A 20,233-nucleotide genomic window follows, 5' to 3' on the forward strand; every position below is an offset into this window, starting at 1 on the left:
TGTAGGGAAATTCCACATGATTTTTTTAGAATTTCTCATGATTAGTTATAATGTAAATAAAGTTATTCAGAGTAGTTTGGTGTAAAATGCACCATTCTAGGGAACCATACAGAGTCAGAATTGTTCATAGCAGATGTCTAAAGAGCTTAATGCTTTGTTTTTACATGAAATGTTTACAGATATGGTCCCTGATCCCTAAAATGTTTTATGATAGTTTTGCGATAAGGTTTTGGCCTAAAACATATATTTTTCCGTTCATGTATAAAACATGCATTTTTAAGTTGGAGAGGTAACTGCAGTGAGTTATAAGGCAAAGTAGTCTCCAAAGAAATATATATATTTTTTATAAGATTTACTGCTATTTTATCTTAACCAACATTACATATAAAATGTGTAGGTTCACTGGTCATTTTGGCTAGTAAATATAATGCCTGTATTTGCATTATAAACTTTGAGACACCTGGTTCTTATCACCACAACTGTAAAGAAATCTGACTTAGTTTTTCTACAATGAACTATTTCATATCAGACCACTCTGAATAATTTTTTTACATCTCAGTGATTTAATTATGTAGCAGTGTTAAAAAATGAGTGGAATTGCCCTTTAATAGGCCTAATATACACACATATATTGAAACAGCGTTATTAGTGTTTGTTTTATTTCATTTAGTTCAAAGGAAGCATTAAACACTGGAACAAAAACAAAAAAAAGTGTTTCTATTTGGAACAAACCAAATAATAATGTTAGTAACCACTTAATCACCTTTTAAATTAAAATAGTCAAAGTTTTTTTTCATGTTTTCAGTTCTATTCTGTTCATGTACCATTTCAAATCTCCGATTTGTTGTAGTATTTTATGAATCCTTTTCTTTTATGTACAGACACAGTCAGTTCTTCAGACCACAGTGTCTGGCTCAGCCCAAATGCAAACTCCGCTCCTGAAGCCGTTGAAAACTGAGAGCACAGCATTTCAGCAACATGCAAATCAGACACAAGCCACTCCACAGGTAAGCATGAACCATCTACCACAATGCTTTGGGTAGTTAAAATTGGTTTTATTTAATTTTTTTGGTACATGCCTCTTTGACTTTTCATTTCCTGGAATCACGTCAGTATAATGGGCTATTGTAGTTTTATTTTCCCAACCTTTCCTCTTGCGCTGAATTTCCACCACACTTCATAAATCCACTTCGGCCTGCTCGCCCAATGACGGGGCCCAGTCCCATTTCTCAGTGCCTTGGCTTGGACCCCAAAATGGAAAGCTTCTCTCCTGATCCCGGACTGTGTTCCCCACTTATCTCCCCCATTGCCAAGGCAGTGGCAGCTAATGTCAGCTGATGAATTCCTCTTCTAGTAGCGTTAAAAACACTGGCCCTGGCCAGGCACGGGAGCTAGAGCAGGTGCCGAGTGATGAAAAGGTGGCCCACTGTAGAGCTCTGCATGCTAGCCAGTCTCTCAGAATGTGCTTTTCTCACACACACAAACCTCACTGTATTGTTTCTGTTCCCAGACGATGCCACTGTGCAGCGGCTCAGGCTTCCAGCCAGGCCAGCCCATGACTGAAGTTCCCCAGTGTTTCATTAGCAGCTCCCAGGAGTCCTGCTCACCCAGAGTCTCTCCCAGACACTCAGCCATGAATGGACTCACCAAAGTAAGGCTCAATTATTTATTTTTTTAAGCTTCCCAGAAAAAGTGATATAATAACCAATTTCAGTATCGTTTTATGTTGTATAAAAACGTAGACCTATAAAAATGACAGTGTGTAATAATACAGTGTAATGCAATGATCATTGTATTGTGTCTAGCATTTTAGCTTCTGACTATTGCATTTACTCAGGTTTAACATATTAGCTCATGGTTAGTGCATTAGATCAGGGCACTCTGAACAGTTTTTGTTGAGTGTTTCTACACTACTAAGAAACTTTTGTTCTATCGTGCCCTTCAGCTCAATGAAACCTCAATGAAAAGGTTTGTGTTCTCTTCTCCTCTGTTTTAATCATTTTCATTGTTTCTTTTCTCTTCATCTGCATTAGCCTCCATCCCCTTGCCAGCCCACCTACATCCTTCCACCCTCTACATTCACCAACCACCACAGCCCCAAGAGCAAAGACCCACCTCGCTATGAGGAGGCGGTCAAACAGACAAGAGCACTTCAGGCTACTCTTCAGGTAATGTTGAGATCTACAGCATTGAGGTACACCTAAGATACAGATTAATGTGTCTCACTTTATCAGGGATCTTACACTTTGAACTCTTTTGTTTCCCCAAGGTTCCCACTGCAACCAGTCAGCATATGGATGACTTGTTCGACGTGTTGATTGAGAGTGGAGGTGAGGACAGTTATTCTATCTGAAAGGGTTTTTGTTCACCATCAAACAGCCATTGGGTTAAAAACAGTTCAGAGCAAACCAGAGGTGGTACAGAGTGTCTAATGAAAGTATATGAAAGTTTAAAAAGTATAAAAGCACATTTCTATAGGACTGTTTAAAAAGGGTTGTGGAAAAAGGCTAAAAGCCTTTAGGTTGTAGTAATTATGTTGTAGCTAGAACATCACTGGTTTCACTTATCTGCTGTTTTGTTCCATCTTCTTGTCCTGTCCAGAAATCTCCCCCCTGATCAGGCAGGATCCTCTCTCAGGGGACAAGCTCCTGCCCGTGACAGCCAGCATTACTACGCTTCCCATCAACACGGCACTGTCCCGGCCTCCGCCGCAAGTCCAGATAGCCCACCCACCTGAGCCTCCACCTAGCCTGGTTGCGCTGGCCACGGACCACCAGCTGGAGGCGCTGCTTGAGGGCACGTTGTCGGCCGACGCAGAACCCCGCACTTTACGTCTGATGGAGGAGCTGCACAGCCACCTGCTGGAACGGCCTCATTCTCCAATGGACACAGACGAACTGGCCTTCTCCGACTCCCCACCCCCGTCCCTCCACCTGAACGACACCAACCTGGACAACATGGAGTGGCTGGACCTGACAGCGCCCGGACCCACAGGCATCTCCGCCTCCACTGGAGTCTTCTCCTCTGATTTCTTGGACTCTCATGACTTAAACTGGGACTGAAGAGAGAGCTTCTGAAGTGAACCATGGTCCAGGTAGACAATCAGGGGCAAAAGTTGAATTGTCTAAGTTTCAAGAATCTCAAGGGAACACTTGTGGAGGAGGAGAAGCAGAACAGACAAGAAGGAGATACCATTGGCTTGAAGAGAGAACAGAGGGAAGGAATGGACTAGTGGCCTGGGTTTAAATGATTGCAGAACTGGGTGGTGGTCTGCCGGAGGTTGTAGATACGGCTGAACGTCTGTTAATGGTTCTCTGGACATCTAGGTCATAGACATTGATCATGAGTGCTTCAGTTACTGCTCTTTTCATCTGGGCCTGATAACCGTGGTCAAAAACCAGGTATTATGAACACCGCTGACTATCTTTCAAGACAAAGAAAGAATGTGGGACATTTTGTAAATTATTTTCCAAGCTTCTCAAGTTAGTTTTGTTACTCTGTTTTTCACATTGCTTTGGCAGCTTTCTTATAACATTTGAAGAATGTTTTAGAATTACGGCTTAGCATGTTTCCTTAAAAAAAAAAAAAAACACAAAAAAACAGATTCTGTTACACTCCGTTCTAAGGAAGCTGAGGAAATGAGATTAGAAGTAAATGGCACTATTTATTTTTGTGCCTTTATTATGAACCATGTCCAGAAACAACTAATTATTGTTTGTTAACAATGTAGCCAGCACATGGGCATTTATACAGAAAATGTGGCACCTAGCCTTTTACATTAGCATCATCTAGTCCCTCATTTGGCTTTGAGGGAACCCTGTCATTGAAACTTAAAATGCCAAAGCACTGAATGCATCCTCACTGGTTCTTTTTCTGTGAATGCCATAGGCTTCTGGTTTGTAGCAAGTCAGAGAGGGCAAGCTAGAGAGAGAAATCTGTGCCAGCGTGACCCTCAGTTTGTCAGACATACAGTGCTTCAGGCGACCAGCGAGCATGTCCTTCTGGAAGCCAGCGTGTGGACAGGGGATGGGTCACAGTGAGTTTGTTTACCAAAGCCAGCATGAGGCCACTGTACAGAGAAGCGCATAGTCTACTGCTCCCACAGGCTTGCCAGGCCATTATCATCACGGACAAAAGGGAAATAGAACAGCATCGCCCTAACCTCCACCTTTTTTTGGGTGCAGAGGGCACTCACTCCACCATACATTCAGCTGAAACCAGTATTCATGGCATTGTGTGTTTTGAGCAGGACCCACATTTACTGAGCATCAAAACTGTGTCTGCCAGCATTTATGAGAGCAGAAAGTAAATAATTAGTGCACTTGTGGAAAAAGCACTAACGGTTTTATGAATTTGGCATGAAGGATGGGCTGCTAGTGTTATTTACATGCTGATGTAGAACTAGGAAGATAGGTAAGCCTGGGTGATGTGACTTTTGTTTTATGCTTCCAACTGAGATGTGAAGGTGTTAAATATAAAATGGCCTTCAGCAATCTTATCACCCTAACCGCATCAAAAAATGCCTTTGTACTGTTACTTTTTGATAAATGTGAAAATGGCGACACCTTCTGGCAATACTGAGAACTGGCAGCTGAATGATTTGGAGTGAATTGTTCTTTTTGTGCATCTTTTTAGATACACTGTGTAATTCAGGATTTAGCTTTGATTTGGCTTGGCAGCTGTCCGGGCACATTTGCAGTGCACTGGCCATGATCCGTTGACTGAAAAGGCCACTTAAGTTCCCCAGGGTTTCTTGATAAGTAGTGCCAAAAATGTAGCACTTTACCTAACTCTAGAATACATTTACTGACAATCATTTCACTATTTTACCACACCCTCAGACAAAAGAATGTATTTTATCACTAAAGAGATATAATTCAGCCCTTTGCCAAAGATGGAACGCTCTTTAACCAGGCACATGTAGCTTTTTATTTGCTGCTTTCTCATTCAGTCATCAAAAATGTACATTCATGGAAAAGTAAAGCCTTTCAAAAAGAATTACTTTGTGGAAAATGTTAACAGGCATCAATGGCTCTATCACTAACTAGATCATCCACATGATGGATTTAGTTCAGACTCCTCTGTAAACTTTTTTTTAAACAGTGTACATTTGCATTTCACTGACTTGATCTCAGATCTCAGATTTTTGCATGCTATTGATAATTCATGTTTTTGTGCACATTTACACCATCAGCATACAATGAATAGCTTCACACTTGGTGCTGACTGTTGTCTAGTCAGTGCTACCTGTCTTAATCACACAGTCAGGGATGTTATAGCAACTTCATGACGGCCTTAGTGAAATTCTGAAGTATAGAAATAAAAGAGTCAAATAGTCCTCTGAATGTAAGAACCATAGACAATTCCAAAACTACACCAATAAGCTGTAAAGCAGGTGCTGCTGTTTATGCTTACAGCTGAAGAATTGTAGATAGAAACATCTACAATTTTAAACCAAATTTTATCTGCAAGGTGTACTGTTCAGTAGGAATATAGCATACAGCTGAGGCTTTAAAGGGGAATTACACAGACTTCTTTATTTCTGCATAATTAAATTGATAAGATGTAAGCAATGTCACTCAGAGTGTTTCAGAGTGGATGTGAAGATGGCATTCCAAAGAAATGCCAAGTCAGAATCTATCACGGTGGTGATGATAAGAACCAGAGTTTTTACCAAACACATTGTTTTACAGTAGTTTGAAATAAAGTTAGAGTCTAAAACATTTAAATCTATTGATGGAAGAGAGGTTCATTCTGGGCATTACACTGCAAAGTAGTACCCACAGAAAACCTATGCTTTTAGGACTTATCACAGATTTATCATTATCAGCATAAGATAAAAACTCAAAAGACATGTCAGTTCACTGCTTGTTTTGGAAAGCAGATATAATGGCTATATTTGAGCTGCAGACATTGTGACCCCTGGTTCCTGTCACCACTGCTGTAAGGAAATCTGCTGTACAGTGGACCATTTCCCACCAAACCACTCTGGAGAATTAAATTATGCTGAACATTTGAAAAATCTGTAAAATTCCCCTTAAGTCAGAGATCAAAAAGATCTGCTAGATACACTGTTAACTGGTTACATTTAAGGCAGTCTTCATCCTAACCCAGAATCTAGTGTTAGATTTCCCAGAAGTTACAAAATGTGCTTTAAAACAATATAAAAAGCAGCCTTTGAAGTCCTTGACCTGCAATAGATGTCAGAGTTGATGTTAAAATTGCTGTTGATATAATTACATATGCCATTGGAAGTGATTACATATCCAACGGTCTTTGACCCTGATGTGTGAAAACTAGTACATGCTGGAAAATAGGGAATTCTTTTTCAACCTTTGTTGATCTTTGCCATTAGTGTCTGACCTGGTAGACTGTAATACCATATCTTTTTGCACGGTGTAAATATTTATTCATTTTCTACAAATGCAGCACAGCACATGTGCAGCTGTAAATAATGATGTTTGGAGTTTCCTTTGTACATATCATTATTGTATATACAGCCTTTCGTGTCATTAAAATGTTTGTGTACTTAAAACCCAAGAGACTGTTTCTATAAGAGCACTGAACAGTAGTTTCATCACTTTGTTGAAAAAAATCCTTTGATGACTAGCTTGCTAGCTGAATATTTTGAATATTGTGACCATATGCAAAAACCTTCTATCTCCTGGTTTTTTTGCATAATATGAAAACTAGTTACCCTTTGGACTGTTGAATTTTCATGATAAATGACCAAAAGAAATGATCCAAAATGACAGGGAAAAACATTCTTACGTTTTTGAGTTATTACTATTTGAGATCCAAAGTTTTGTTCCAACAGCAACAATATATAAGCAATGTTTTGATCTATGTTTAATCTAAATTCATATATCAATTCTAGTCCCCAAGATTCCAAAAGAAAACTTCCAAATTCTCATATTTGTCAGCAAAATTAAAAAAATGTCCGCAAAAAGGTTGAGTTTCAGGAAAAATAAGACGCTGGATGTTGTCCAGTGTCCTTCAGTTAAGTGTCTGTTGCTTGATTGCACTATTTTTGTTCCCATCAGTGAGTATTAGAACCTCTGTAATCCCAGCACAGACCGAGCAGCAGTGAGACCTGAAAGCTCCACTGCTTTTTAAACTATGCTTCCACTTACTGAGGATTTGTTTCTTTCATAGAGGGCAGTGGAGCTTTTATCCACAAGTCACAGAGTCTGCATTAGTCTTTGCTCCTTTGACGCCATCACATCCTTGTTGGCAGCAAATAAAATGGACTCGGACGGCTGGACAATAAGGCTGGTGTTCTTTCCTCCAAGAGGATCCCTTCTTCCATCCTTCACATCTTTTTGCATGTGTGAATCTGACTGCGACACTTGGGGCACTTGTGCACAATGTCTTTGAAGGAGTCCATGCAGAAAGGGATGAGACAGCAGCCAGCTATGCAACTAAACAAGAATGAGAAAGAAGATAAAACACCTATTCTGCACTCAACAAGCATCACAGTGTCGTTTAGCTCTTAAATGCCTTAAAGTAATAGTTTAGGGGAAAATCCACTACCAAGCCACTACCAAACCTTAAACCTTTTTTAACTTTTTTGCAAACACTGAAGTTCCTGCTAAAGCATGTGATCAGTGGGATGAGCCAGTTATTTATCCCAGTATTACTCAATAGTGGACAAGTTTACAAGTGTTAAGCTTAGCATTGGTGTTGTACTGGACACATCCATGGATTTTGTAGCATGACGGTACAGGTCATAAATTGAAAAATAGCAACAATTACCTGCTTTCAAAGTCAAATTTGCAAGATTTTGTTATTGGGATATGGAAAATTGATCTAGAAAATATATTGTATATAAATATATAAATATATTCTATATAACATATAAATATATACATTTATATTATTTTTTTCAATAGGGTGAGTTTAGCAAAAGTGGGACAATATGCCTTTGACGATATGTACAGTGTGGTCCAAAAGCCTGAGACCACTAGTGTATTCCTTTCTAATCTATTTTGTATTGCTTTCTAATGTAATTTTAAAAAATCATCACAACTTCAGTGAAAATCATATGAATTTCAGAACTTCTTAGTAGTTAGTAAATCGTCTGAACATGTCCTTCAGTGCAAGGGATAAGACTAAAGACTTTGTCTGACTCATCTCACCCCTCTCTGAGTTGCATAATATTTATATAAAAAAAACAAAAACAAGAAAAGTGTAAGATTATCAAATTAAATACAGTTCCCTCCACAAATATTGGCACCTCTGGTAAACATGAGCAAAACAGGCTGCGGAAAACATTCTTTACTGCTTATCCTTTTGATCTTACATTCAAAATGTTAACAAAAGTCTAAGTTTTATTCGAAGTACAAAATTAAACCCTAAATCTTATCATGAAGTAAATATTTTTTCTTAAATCTGTGTGTGCCACAATTGTTGGCACCCTTTCATTTAATACTTTGTGCAGCCTCCCTTTGCAAACAAGAGTCTTCTCCTGCAATGCTTAATTAGACTGGAGAACAAGTGATCCGAGACCATTCCTCCATTCGAAATTTCTCCAGATCCTTCAGATTCTGAGGTCTACACTGTAGACTCTCCTCTTCAGACTCATCTCACAGGTTTTTAGATCAGGGGACTGGCGTTGCCATGGAAAAAACAAATATGTGGTCATTTGCGTTGATGTGCTTGTACTTGACATGTATCTAAATAAATTGCCATTCTCTGGTCTTTCTCACAGTGATGAATAACTAAGGGAATTTGGCATGTGTTTCATCTCATATACACTATATGCACAAAAGTACTGGCACACAACTTTTATTCACTGAATTCAGGTGTTTCATTCAGTCCCGTTACGACAGATGTATAAAACTAAGCACATAGCCATGCAGTCTGCCTTTAAAAACATTTGTGAAAGAATGGGTCGTTCTAAAGAGATCGCTGACTGGTACTGTAATAGGATGCCACCAGTGCAACAAGTTAGTTCATGAAGTTTCTTCCGTCCAAGATATTCCATGATCAACAGTGAGTGTTATTTTCAAAAAATGGAAGTGTTTAGGAACCACATCAACTCAGCCACGAAGTGGCAGACCACCTAAAGTTACAGAGCGGGGTCGCTAAGTGCTGAGGCGCATAGTGCATAAAAGTCGCCAACGCTCTGCTGACTCAATAACAGAGTTCCAAACCTTCTCTAGTATTACCATGAGCACAAAAACTGTGTGCCAGGAGCTTCGCGGCATGGGTTTCCATTGCCAAACAGCTGCATGCAAGCCTTACATCACCGAGCACAAAGCCAAGTACTGGATGGGGTGGTGTAACACATGTCACCACTGGACTCTGGAGCAGTGGAAATGTATTCTGTGGAGTGACAAATCATGTTCTCTATCTGGCAGTCTGACAGACAAGCCTGGGTGTGGAAAATGCCAGGAGAAGGTTACCTGCCTGACTGCATTGTGCCAACTGTAAAGTTTGGTGGAGGAGTGATGATGCTATGGGGTTGATTTTCAGAGGTTGGCCTAGGCACCTTAGCTCCAGTGAAGCGAAATCTTAATGCTTCAGCATACAAATTTGGAACATTTCTATGCTTCCAACTTTGTGGGAAGTTTGGGGAAGGCCCTTTTCTGTTCCAGCATGACTGTGCCCCAGTGTGCAAAACAAGGTCCATAAAGGCATGGCTGGGTAAGTTTGGTGTGGAATAACTTGACTGACCCGCACAGAGCCCTGACCTCAACCCCTCTGAACACCTTGAAGGATGAACTAGAACGGAGACTGCGAATCAGGTCCTCTCATCCAACATCAGTGTCTGACCCCACAAATGCTCTTCTGGATGAATGGGCAAAAATTCCCACAGACACACTCTAAAATCTTGTAGAAACCCACTTTTGCTTAGTTGATTGGACAGGTAGCAGTCCTGCTCGAAATACTGTGGAAGCAGTAGCTAAAAGCTACTTCTAGAAAAAGCTCAAGGTCGCTTCACAGGGCATCAGAAAACAGGACAACAAAGAAGCCAACTACGAAAAACAAAAATATCATAAAGAAAATCAGGGAGGATGTAAAGAAAAGCAAAACAAAACTGCAGAGATGTACAGTATTAACAAATTATGGCTATAATCTTCACCTGAGATCATAAGGAAATTAGCCTTATAGCTTTAATGCAAAACCACAGAACATATGGACATATGTTTTGGTTGGGAAACTATATTTGGTGCGAGGGGAAAAGCGTGTCTTTGTCACAGACAGAAGATAACTGAAAGGCAGACACAGTTTTGAACAAGGCCTCCTTTCATCACGAACCTTGATGAGAGATGTGGTTTAACAGAAACTGACTATTTGACCTTGGTATAGTAAGAAGCGTAAACAAGTGTAAACAAGTCACAATACCTGAGAAACAGTTCAAAATCTAACACGAGTTGTAACTGCAACTTAAAAAAGCTTTATCACAAGACAACAACTACTATTGTATATATACAATAAAGAAAACAATGATTTAATTTTTAATGATTTTAAGCCTATTTATGCGCTGTAGCGCCCTCTAAAGGCAAAACTACACCAAATTTTGCACATCACATTGGAGCCTCATTCTATGCAAGTATTGATAAGTCAGGTGATTGATACCTGGAAACCATGGTAAGCAAAAATATAAATAAAATAAATACACTTTTGCAGACAGAAGCTTTTTTTTTTATTTTATTTAGTTTCTTTCAAATTCTGAAATAGAAATTATGGGACTAGTTTGAAAAAAGTACTGTTTTTAAACAGTTAATAACAGTAAATAAATATGCACTTTTTGACAATGCTTTCAAGGAAATACCTGGAATTGAAGTTTTGTGTCCACAAGTGGAAAGGATAATGAAATATAACTGATTTAACTGTTCAAAACACAAACAGCACCCTCAAGTGTCTAATTATTTTGAAATTTCACAGGGTGAGAGAAAGTCCCCTCATAAAAATATCATCATGATTGGTCAATGTTAAGCCTGTCAAATGCATGCTGCAATAGTTTTCAAGCTATTAAATCATCCCTATGGATCCACTTATAACCTAGCTTGATTGGATATACAGATGCGAGAAACAGCTATTTAGCAGTTACAGGGCCCCTTAATGACATACATGCATCCAAATTGCTCAGTTTCATCAGAATCAGATTTGTCTGTATGCCTCTGTATGCCTGTAAGTGCACAGTAGCATCTCCTTCAGGCCAACTGGGTTCATCTCAGACACCTGAGTAGTGGGAGGGACTACTACCAGTCGACCAAGTTTCATGTTTGTATATATTTCACATATATTTCACGATTTGGTCTGCCAGATTCATTTTTAGGGCAGCACCAGAATAAGAAGAAACAACAAAATCCTAACCTTTACAATAGGTGGAAGCAAGTTGTAAACACAAAATGTGCCATAACATTTGCACAAGCCACATTTTATGTTTTATCTGTTCCCCAGTATGTTAACTTCAACAGATAAACAGTAGTTTTGCATTAAAATGTGCAGAGGTGTGTTTTCTATAGAGGGTGTGTTGACTTGTTTTTACTTAGGAAATGAACAAAACATTATTTAACCATGGTGGCCAAACGTTTGCATACAACTGTATATCAGGCAATATAATCACACTCACCATATGAAAGTACACACCATGCACACTAGCCAGGTTGTGTTCCCGGTGATGGTGCTGATCTCTGTAGTTATGTACTGTTCACAGAATGGGCACTGTGTCTGAGAGGCATGTGGAGGCAGTTTTTGTACATCCAGAATCACCTGAGGAGCTGAACCAGACACACATGCTGCCTTTAACTGTTGATATTTAACACTTATACAGATCTGCTGTTATGCAAATTGTACATATTCATAGAAACACAAAAAACAAGTACTACACATGTAGTATCCCAGGCTGCACGGAAATTTATATAAAATAACAAATAGTCAGACTTTAGCTATTTACAAGGATTATGATATGACCTATTTAAACTCAAGACATTAATTGAAATAATGAAACTCTAAAAGTATAAAAATCAACATTTATAGGGAACTTTCGATTGGGAGGTGGCTGTCACAAACCATAACCCATAAATTTCAACTAGTGAAAATTACTTTTTTTCAATGTTTTTTTTAAAGATTTAAAAGAGATTTTTTTATTTAGATCATTAGTTTAATTTTTAAATAAAAAAAACACTGAGTTTTAATCCATAGGCAGAGCTTTATTTTTGCCACACTCCTGCATTTTAGAGCAGGAAGTGAGACTGCATCCTTGTCTCTCATGGCCAGATCCCATTGTTTTGAAGTAAATGTGTCCTAAACCCTAAATTTCAAGCTGTGAAAATATTTACATTTTTTTGCATTTATTTAGATGTTTTTAAAAATATATTTTTGAAAAGTTAAAAGATTTAGGTTTTTCATGAGTTTAATGTTTTAAATAAAAATGAACTTTATTCAAAAAATGCTCTCATGTTTTCATGTCACTACCGAAACCGAGTTTCAGTTCATAGGCAGAGCCATATTTTGGCCACATTCCTGCATTTTAGAGCAGGAAGTGAGACTGCATCCCTGTCCCTCATGGCCACACGGTGAGCAGTTAGATATCATTGTTTTGAAGTAAATGTGTCCTCTAATCTGAAAATTTGTGTGTAACATTAAGTATTGTCACTACCGAAACCCATATTTTCTGCAATGTAAAGTTGTTCTGTGATTTTATATATAAAACTGTTCAAAGCTGTGTTTGCTTATCACATACTGGCTAACGTTATTGAAATGTGCTCTAAATGAGCTAAAATCGTCATTACTGAAACATTTAGGAAAGTTTCAGTAGTGACATCAATGCTCAATTATTTACTTTACTGTATAGTTTCCTTATTCTAGAAGACCAAAAGTAAATGAAGACTTCCATCCCAAATGCTGTATAACAGCTGATGTATAATATAAGTATAAAAGTAGTATTTTTCCCGGTCTAGCTAAGATATGTCTTTTAGATGTAAAGCCTACTCCCAACAACATATATCACGAAAAAAAGAAATTCTTCAAAGTGGTCTAAAATGTGTTTTAAAACAAAACCAGGCAAATTATGTCTTATAAACAATATTATTTGGTTACAAATAAAGTCAGTGATTGCCTGAAGTCTGTTACCATAAGATATCTTGTGTTTTCACTTTAGGAGCTTTTTGTGTTTGGTGAGTGAATGTTTTTTTTCTTGCTGTTGCCTTTAAATCATCAATACAGACACGTGAGCCAGTCCTACTAGCAGACAAACTTGCCTTCTGTTATGATACACGGATGAGGTGGTATGCTTTGGGTCATGGGGAATTTCTTTTTTCTCTCCACACTTTCTCCACCGCTCTGGTAAAGGTTACTTTTTGTCAAATCTGTCTTTTTATGTGAAAATTTCAACCAACTGTAACCTGACTTTTCTGTTTTTGAGGTTTACCAGTGGTTTACCATCATGTGGTGAAATCTTTGAGGTTGTGCTTGGATATTCTTTTCTTTTCATCTACGCATAGTATCCCTGAAAGCTGAAAAGTTTTTTTTCTTTTTCACTGGTCTTAGTACTAAACTAAGTGTATGTGGACTATATCTTACTTGTAAGTTTTGGTAATGTCAGAAAATGCCCTTGTGTTTCTGTAATTTTGTCCACTACCTGTAGAGAACAGACACTATCTGTGTCTTACCATAAATTACAGATGTACTGTCTAAATCTAATCATTTCTTTTCAAGATAATATTGTTGTGCTACATTACCAAGATACTAATGCATGTATTTACATAATAAACTGTTAGGTGTGCTAACCTGGAAAAGAAGGGGGTTTATCCACAAAAAATATTTGACTACCAAACGACGTAGGTGTGTCAGGTCCATCTAATGGTGCTGGGATAAAAGTGGCACCTATAAAACCAAACAAGAAGAGGTTATAGTAACACAGTAACGTTATCCTTGGTGAAGCTAAGAAAATGGCACAAGGCAAGTCTACACACATAAGCAAGCAAACAGCATAAAGAAAAGGCGTTACCTGTAAATTGTACATGATTGCGTTCAAGTGCGTCTTTCTTTGCTTGCAGTTCTCTCTTCCTTTCCGAAAGCTTCTTGAGTTCCTCTGCAATCTTTTCACATTCGTCTTGCTCAGTGGAGTCATCTCCTGGCAACAATGACAGCTAAGTCTTGAAACTTGAAGCAGACCAACTCAGATAGACACTACATCTATTAAATTCAGACACATCCTCAAGCTATTTGTATTACTTTCCATATAATTTAATATCACGCTCACCTTCCTCTTGAAAGCCCGCATTTTTCCGGAAGCCCTTCAACATAGCCAACAAACTCAGTCTGTCATTTAGCTGCTGTCTGCGCAACGACAGCTCATGTAGTTCTGAGCAGACTGATTCTAGTTGCTGCTCTTTCGATGGCGGAGGCATGACGAATGGTGAGGGAGATAAAAACGGTCCGCTCTATCCAACTATCCTAGCCCTGAAGTTCCCTCTGTTCATATACAGCCTTCTGGACCAGTTGCCACCTTAATAAACACTATTACATGAAGTCCATCAGCAGTCAAAACAGTCTTTCAGTGAGGCAAATTTGTATCTAACCCAAGTCTCCCGAGAACACAGCAACATATGAAGCATAAACAAAATACTCTTTATTACAAAGAAGCTGTTAGGTACAAAAAAACTGAATACTCAACCTGAGGAGATTCAAATGATCCATACAATGGTTCCATAAAAAGACGAGGATTGAAACATAAACTAATAATAATCAAAACACCAGAAGAAAAACCGAATATATAATTCAAAGCTCCTGATGCTGACTGTAGCCCGTGAAACAAGAGCGTGTTCTGTTGAAGCAAGGAAATGCACTTCATGTCACAGCACCAGGAACCAGGTTATAATATTTAAAGTCTGTGGTTGAAAAGCAGTCTGCATACTCCCATATCCATCCCTCTGGACTCCAGATTCTCAGCACAAGCAGAAGAATCTAAAAAATCCCAAACATTTTATATTACCACACTAAAGAAAAACACATTGAGAGACAAAAACAACACAAACTTAATATCAAGATTCAGTTTCTCATTAAGCTTAAGGGTTTGAATGTATAAATGATTATGCCTGGCTGGGCACAGCAAATGTTTGTATTTGCATCCATATGCAAATTTAATACTTACTAAATAAGTATTAACAAAAGCTCTCTATCACTGTCTCAAAATACATTTTGAATACTGCGTAACTAAAAGATAACTATAACTAAAAGATAACTGACACTTGAGCTGTGCAAATAGCTGTGTAAATGTCTGTCTCCCTACCTGCTCACAAGTGAACCACCTTCTCATTTCTTCCCCAGTTTCTTCATGAAAGTCACATCATCTCTGTTTCTGATTCCATAACTGTAAGAAAACAAACATACAATGTAAGTCTGTTTGCATCTGGTTCCACATTTATAGCAGTTTCTAATGCAGAGGTCTTCAAATCCGGACCTGTAATTCAGTTTCTGGTCTGGGATTTTGTAATCACTGGTAGTTAACTGAACTGTTGATGTAACTGATTGGCCACCTAGTTTCATTCCTGCCAGCGATTACAAAATCCAGGACCAGAAACTGGATCTAAAGTCCAGACTTGGAGATCTCTGTTCTTGTGCCTTGATAAAACACTATAACTTGGACTGATTTCTCTAGATTCTCTAGTAGTAGCATGCATACTTTGGTGGATTCAGATAAACAAAATGACCCTCAGACTCACTCAGAACAGCTTTGTCCACTTTCAAGTTCAAGAAAAGGGGCAGTATAAAAATTCAGGCAGATAAAACACTGCAGATAATAATTTTCCAAGGAGCTGTTTTTGAGCAATTAAGACTAAAGGAACTTAAAAAGATCAGCCACAGAGACCTGACCCCATCTTCCATGAGGCACTCAGTGAGCTTACACTAATGAGATATTTTGAGTGCAGGGATAGCATACATATAAACTTTCAAACAGGACTCCATTCAATAGCATCTCTTGATTTTTCATAGTTAGAGAGGGTGCCGATATGAAACTAAGTATTGGGCCAGTAACAGCAAGAAAATGGATGTTATATGTGTGATAAACAAATTTGAGCATCACTCAAACACTGAGATATAAACAAAGTAATTTAAAATGATTTGATGTATGACCGGGAGTCCAAGAGAGCATAACTAGCCTCGCTCTCTCTGGGTGGGTAGTATGGCGTCCCCCCGCCTGCCCCCAATACCCAGCGCAATGCCAGCCAGCGCAGGCATCTGTTAACTGACGTAACAGAACTGGCAGTTGAAAACTTTCCTCAGAGCCTGTTCTGTTGTCTAATGATGTTGTGTTAGTGGTAGTTCAAAAAAGATGCAGCAGCTGGCTTCACAAGTCTCGGAGGAAGCCTGTGCTAGCTTTCAGCCTCCTAGCGCTGGTGGTATCGTGTGACTGGGGGAGTCCTAACTAGTAGGTAGAATTGGATATGTCTAAATTAGGAAAGAAAATTAAGGGGAGAAAAGAAAAAAAGAATTTATGTAAATTGACGCACTGTGGAGAAACTTGTCGACTTGAATATCTCTACAGAACTGGTGAAGACAAGAACCAGGGGTCGCAATTTCTAGAACATAAATATAGCCATTTTATTTACTATCTCATACAACTTAATGTCTTAATGTGTCTTCTGAGTTTTTATATCTAATGCTATATCTAATGTTAAATCTGAAAAAAGTACTTTTTCTTTAGGTACTATTTTTCTATTCTATTTTTAGGCTATAGATTTCTTAAAACTATCACAAAACTATTTCAGAGGAATCAGGTATCATGTTCATAATCATTTTGTGTAATAAACACCTGTGCCTTTTAAATATTGACTTCTGAAAAGAAAACACAATATTCTGTAATTTTTACAAATTGATACGAAATACCAGTATGTAGAGACAATTTTACAAATTCATATTCATCATTCAAAAACACAAAGGTGCACCAAAAATTTATAACGTTTTCTTTCACTTGGTGTATATTTGCTATATGGACCATGCTACTGAACTGTTTCAAAGTCAGTACTGACTATTGTTTTAGTAGTGACAGAATGGAATATTCAATCATAACCCTACCCAAGCTTTACCAAATGTTTTAGGAGTGACTGTTTCAGTAGTGACAAGTTTAGCTAATTTTGAGCATAACTCAAAACCGCTAGCCAGTTCATTTCTAGCAAACACAGCTTTGAACAGCTGCATACACATTAATCATAAGATAATTAAAACACAAAACAGTTCACTTACTTGCAGAAATTTACTTTAAAACAATGGGATCTAACTGCTCACCATGTGGTCATGAGGGACAGGAACGCAGACCCACTTCCTGCTCTAAAATGGAGGGGTGTGGGGTGTGGTTCTGCCTATGGACTAAAACTCTTCGTGTTTCGGTAGCCACATGAAAATGTGGGACAGCATTTTTTTGAATAAAGTTTTTTTTTTTTGACTTTAAATCATAATATAGTCTGTGTAAATATCTAAGATCTGTATACTTAACTGTTTTTAATTGTAGGACCGCAGTTTAAAGTAATTTGGAAGAATATTCTGTTTACAAAATTCCTGACAACTCAGTTTGAGTACTGAAAGCTGTATCTTTAACAGTCACCAGTTGCTTTCATGACATGCATTTGTTTTTACTTACTCCTTCAATTTCCTTCTGTCATCTTCTAATCTTTCTCCATTAAAGACCAAATGAAATGTTCGCCACACATATTTCCTTAAAAGAGAAAAATAGATGTTAGAGACTCACACAAACCATCTATACTAAGCCAACATACATATTTAAATAAAAATTAACTTGTCTTACCAGCTGATGTGTTTAACACCTCCCTCACGCTGCTGCTTCAGCTCCATGTGCCGCTGAATGGCTTTCTTGAGATCCAGCACAGTAGCAGACTGCACCACCACAATGGCTGATGAAAAGTTAAATCCACTCCATCAGTAAATTGTAATAGTACAAGTCATATTTAACCATAATATCATTTAAATCAAAACAGGATCGTTGGATTATCGTATAAAATATCATAATATAGAGTAAGTAGTCATAACTGTATGCCCTTTAAAAGAATCAACTCACGCATGATCTCGCCATCTGCTTTACACACGCGCACAGTCATGGCTTGACCATACTCCAGAGCCACTTGGGAGTTTACCTCCTCCAAAGTGACCTACAAGAGAGAATGAAAATAACATATGAAAATACTTCGCAATTTTATCATTTAACTGATCCTTTGTAACATTAAGGGCTGTGACTTCAGCTTAGTCCTGGTCCACATCATATCTTAGCTCTTTTTTAAATTAAGCTATGCCTGAAAAATGACCTCAATCACAAACCTGGATTGGCAGGTCACACAGCAGAGGGTCCTGTACTATCAGAGCCAGTCCTTCTTCAAAGATATCCAAAAATTCAGAATGGGGCAATGCCTCTTCATCTTCCTCTTCTTGTTCTTCCTCCTTCACAGTTTCTTCAGTAACTTCTTCTTTCACTTCAGTCTCAACCACATTTTTTGTTTGTGTTTCTACCTGTAGTTCCTCATCCATTTTGGGCAATATCTCAGATGATTACTGATGATCTGGTTTTGTCATCTGAGGAATACAGTAAACACGATTCATATAAATTTTTACAAACATTTTTAAAACTGGGAAAGTTGGGTGAAATGTTTAATATACTATGACTTTGTATTGTCAAGCATGATAAAGTGCTTTAGAATTGCGATAGCACCAAAGACCAACTTTTCAAATCAGTGAAGATCATCAGACCATCAGAATCACCATCAGGTCGCTACTTCAGTAAGCTCACTGGCCACCGCATTAAGTACTGCTACCTTGTATTTACATACATTGTGGTAAGTGGACCTCACTGTATCGTTCACTTAATTATAGGTGCACTTTGTGGTTCTACAATTATAAATTGTAGCCCCTTTCTCTGTATAATCTGTTATCTCCCTTTACCCTGTTAATCAATGCTAAGAACCACCAAGGACCACCAGAGAGCAGATATTATTTGGGTGGCAGATCACTCTCAGCACTGTGGGGTCACTGAAACTAGTGAGTGTTGCGCTGGTATGAGTGGATCAGATATAGCAGTGCTACTGGACTTTTTACACACTATGTCCACTTACTAGCCACTCTATTAGAAACACCTACCTTGTCAGTCCACCTGGTAGATGTAAAATCAGAGACAACAGCTCATCTGTTGCTGCACAATTTGTGCGAGTCGTCCTCTAGTCCTTCATCAGTGGTCGGATTCTGGTCACAGAATGCTGTGTTTTTCTGGTTGGTGGACTATGATCAGTCCAGCAGTGACATTGAGTTACTTAAAAACTCAGGAAACACTCGTGTGTGTGGCCGACTCCCTACCGTGTCAGTGTCACTGCAGTGCTGAGAATGATCCCCCACCCAATCCAAAAAACACCTGCTCTGTTGGAGGTCCTGACCATTGATGAAGAGGTAAAGAAAGACTAATGAATCATGTAGGGAAACGGATGGACGAAAATCTGTAGCTAATTGTAGAACAAGTGCAGCTATATGGTAAGTGGAGCTGATAAAATGGGCAATTAAGGTAGATAAATATAATAAAGAGGCCAGTGAGTGTAAATGTCTGTAAAGTTAAGACTACACTTGTGAAACTTTTAACTAACCTAGCTAAGGGAGCTAAAATGACTACACTTTTGGGGGGAAAGCACATGTGAATGTGTCAGATTAAGAGTAAGTATATTACGTTATATTTTATTTCTGGCTAGGTAACGGCATGGCAACTTCTGTAAGATAATATACTTTTTCCTCCTTCGCGAATTCAGGAAAATTCTCCTTTCTACTTTTGAACTCAAATACCAACGGAAATGAATGCCTTAAAGGGTTTTACTACTCAGTAAAAGCCGACATTTGTGGCTAGTGACCAACCTTTCAACAAACACGAAGAACTTCGCCAGGCAGCCTTGCACGACTGACAACAGGTACACTTAACGTTACAGTTAACGTATTACGGTAAACACCAAAAATGTCATGTAGCCAGGTTAGATACTGACTGTCAATGCTCAGCTCTACTAAGGTCTCGGTCACTACCAAGAAATAGCTTATATTCAATTAGCATCTTATGTAAAAATCCCCACAGTGTAACTGCAGAAAGTGAACAGACAACTGAGCACGACCATAAACAACAGTGTCCCTCCTTTATATCGTCGGCAGGAAACTCAAAATAGTACAAATAGTGCCCTTAAACGGAGAAACTAACAAAAGGAATGGTGTGCGAATAAAATGATGTCATAACTTATTAAAC

The 20,233-nt window shown here is 38.4% G+C and overlaps 2 protein-coding genes across 8 annotated transcripts in view; one reads left to right on the forward strand and one right to left on the reverse strand.

Annotated features, from left to right (window-relative positions):
• mrtfbb (myocardin related transcription factor Bb) overlaps window positions 1-6,535 on the forward strand; it is a 42,327-nt gene extending 35,792 nt beyond the window's left edge. For all 5 annotated transcript variants that reach the window (XM_036566817.1, XM_036566819.1, XM_036566818.1 and 2 more), the window contains 5 exons: window positions 882-1,007; window positions 1,511-1,651; window positions 2,034-2,168; window positions 2,270-2,330; window positions 2,602-6,535. In XM_036566817.1, the coding sequence (XP_036422710.1) occupies window positions 882-1,007; window positions 1,511-1,651; window positions 2,034-2,168; window positions 2,270-2,330; window positions 2,602-3,062 (924 nt within the window). In that variant the 3' untranslated portion in view covers window positions 3,063-6,535. The remainder of the gene's footprint in view (window positions 1-881; window positions 1,008-1,510; window positions 1,652-2,033; window positions 2,169-2,269; window positions 2,331-2,601) is intronic.
• Window positions 4,906-20,155, reverse strand: snrnp25 (small nuclear ribonucleoprotein 25). 3 transcript variants are annotated; one of them, XM_036566828.1, is made up of 11 exons: window positions 19,858-20,155; window positions 18,289-18,540; window positions 18,032-18,122; window positions 17,762-17,867; window positions 17,597-17,671; window positions 15,248-15,328; window positions 14,219-14,922; window positions 13,964-14,089; window positions 13,744-13,839; window positions 11,585-11,732; window positions 5,682-7,421 (listed from the first exon to the last, which is right to left on the reverse strand). In XM_036566828.1, the coding sequence occupies exons 2-6, from the start codon at window positions 18,493-18,495 to the stop codon at window positions 15,271-15,273; spliced, it is 537 nt and encodes a 178-aa protein (XP_036422721.1). In that variant the 5' UTR covers window positions 18,496-18,540; window positions 19,858-20,155; the 3' UTR covers window positions 5,682-7,421; window positions 11,585-11,732; window positions 13,744-13,839; window positions 13,964-14,089; window positions 14,219-14,922; window positions 15,248-15,270. The 3 variants fall into 3 exon arrangements, with proteins under 3 accessions (XP_036422720.1, XP_036422721.1, XP_036422722.1); XM_036566829.1 differs by lacking the exon at window positions 19,858-20,155 and adding an exon at window positions 19,102-19,849; XM_036566827.1 differs by lacking the exons at window positions 15,248-15,328; window positions 17,597-17,671; window positions 17,762-17,867; ... (1 more) ...; window positions 18,289-18,540; window positions 19,858-20,155 and having other exon boundaries at window positions 4,906-7,421; window positions 14,219-14,918.
• Window positions 20,156-20,233: the final 78 nt, after the last annotated feature.

The sequence above is a fragment of the Colossoma macropomum genome, unplaced genomic scaffold (genome assembly GCF_904425465.1).
Source record: "Colossoma macropomum unplaced genomic scaffold, Colossoma_macropomum, whole genome shotgun sequence".
Taxonomy (NCBI): Eukaryota; Metazoa; Chordata; class Actinopteri; order Characiformes; family Serrasalmidae; genus Colossoma; species Colossoma macropomum.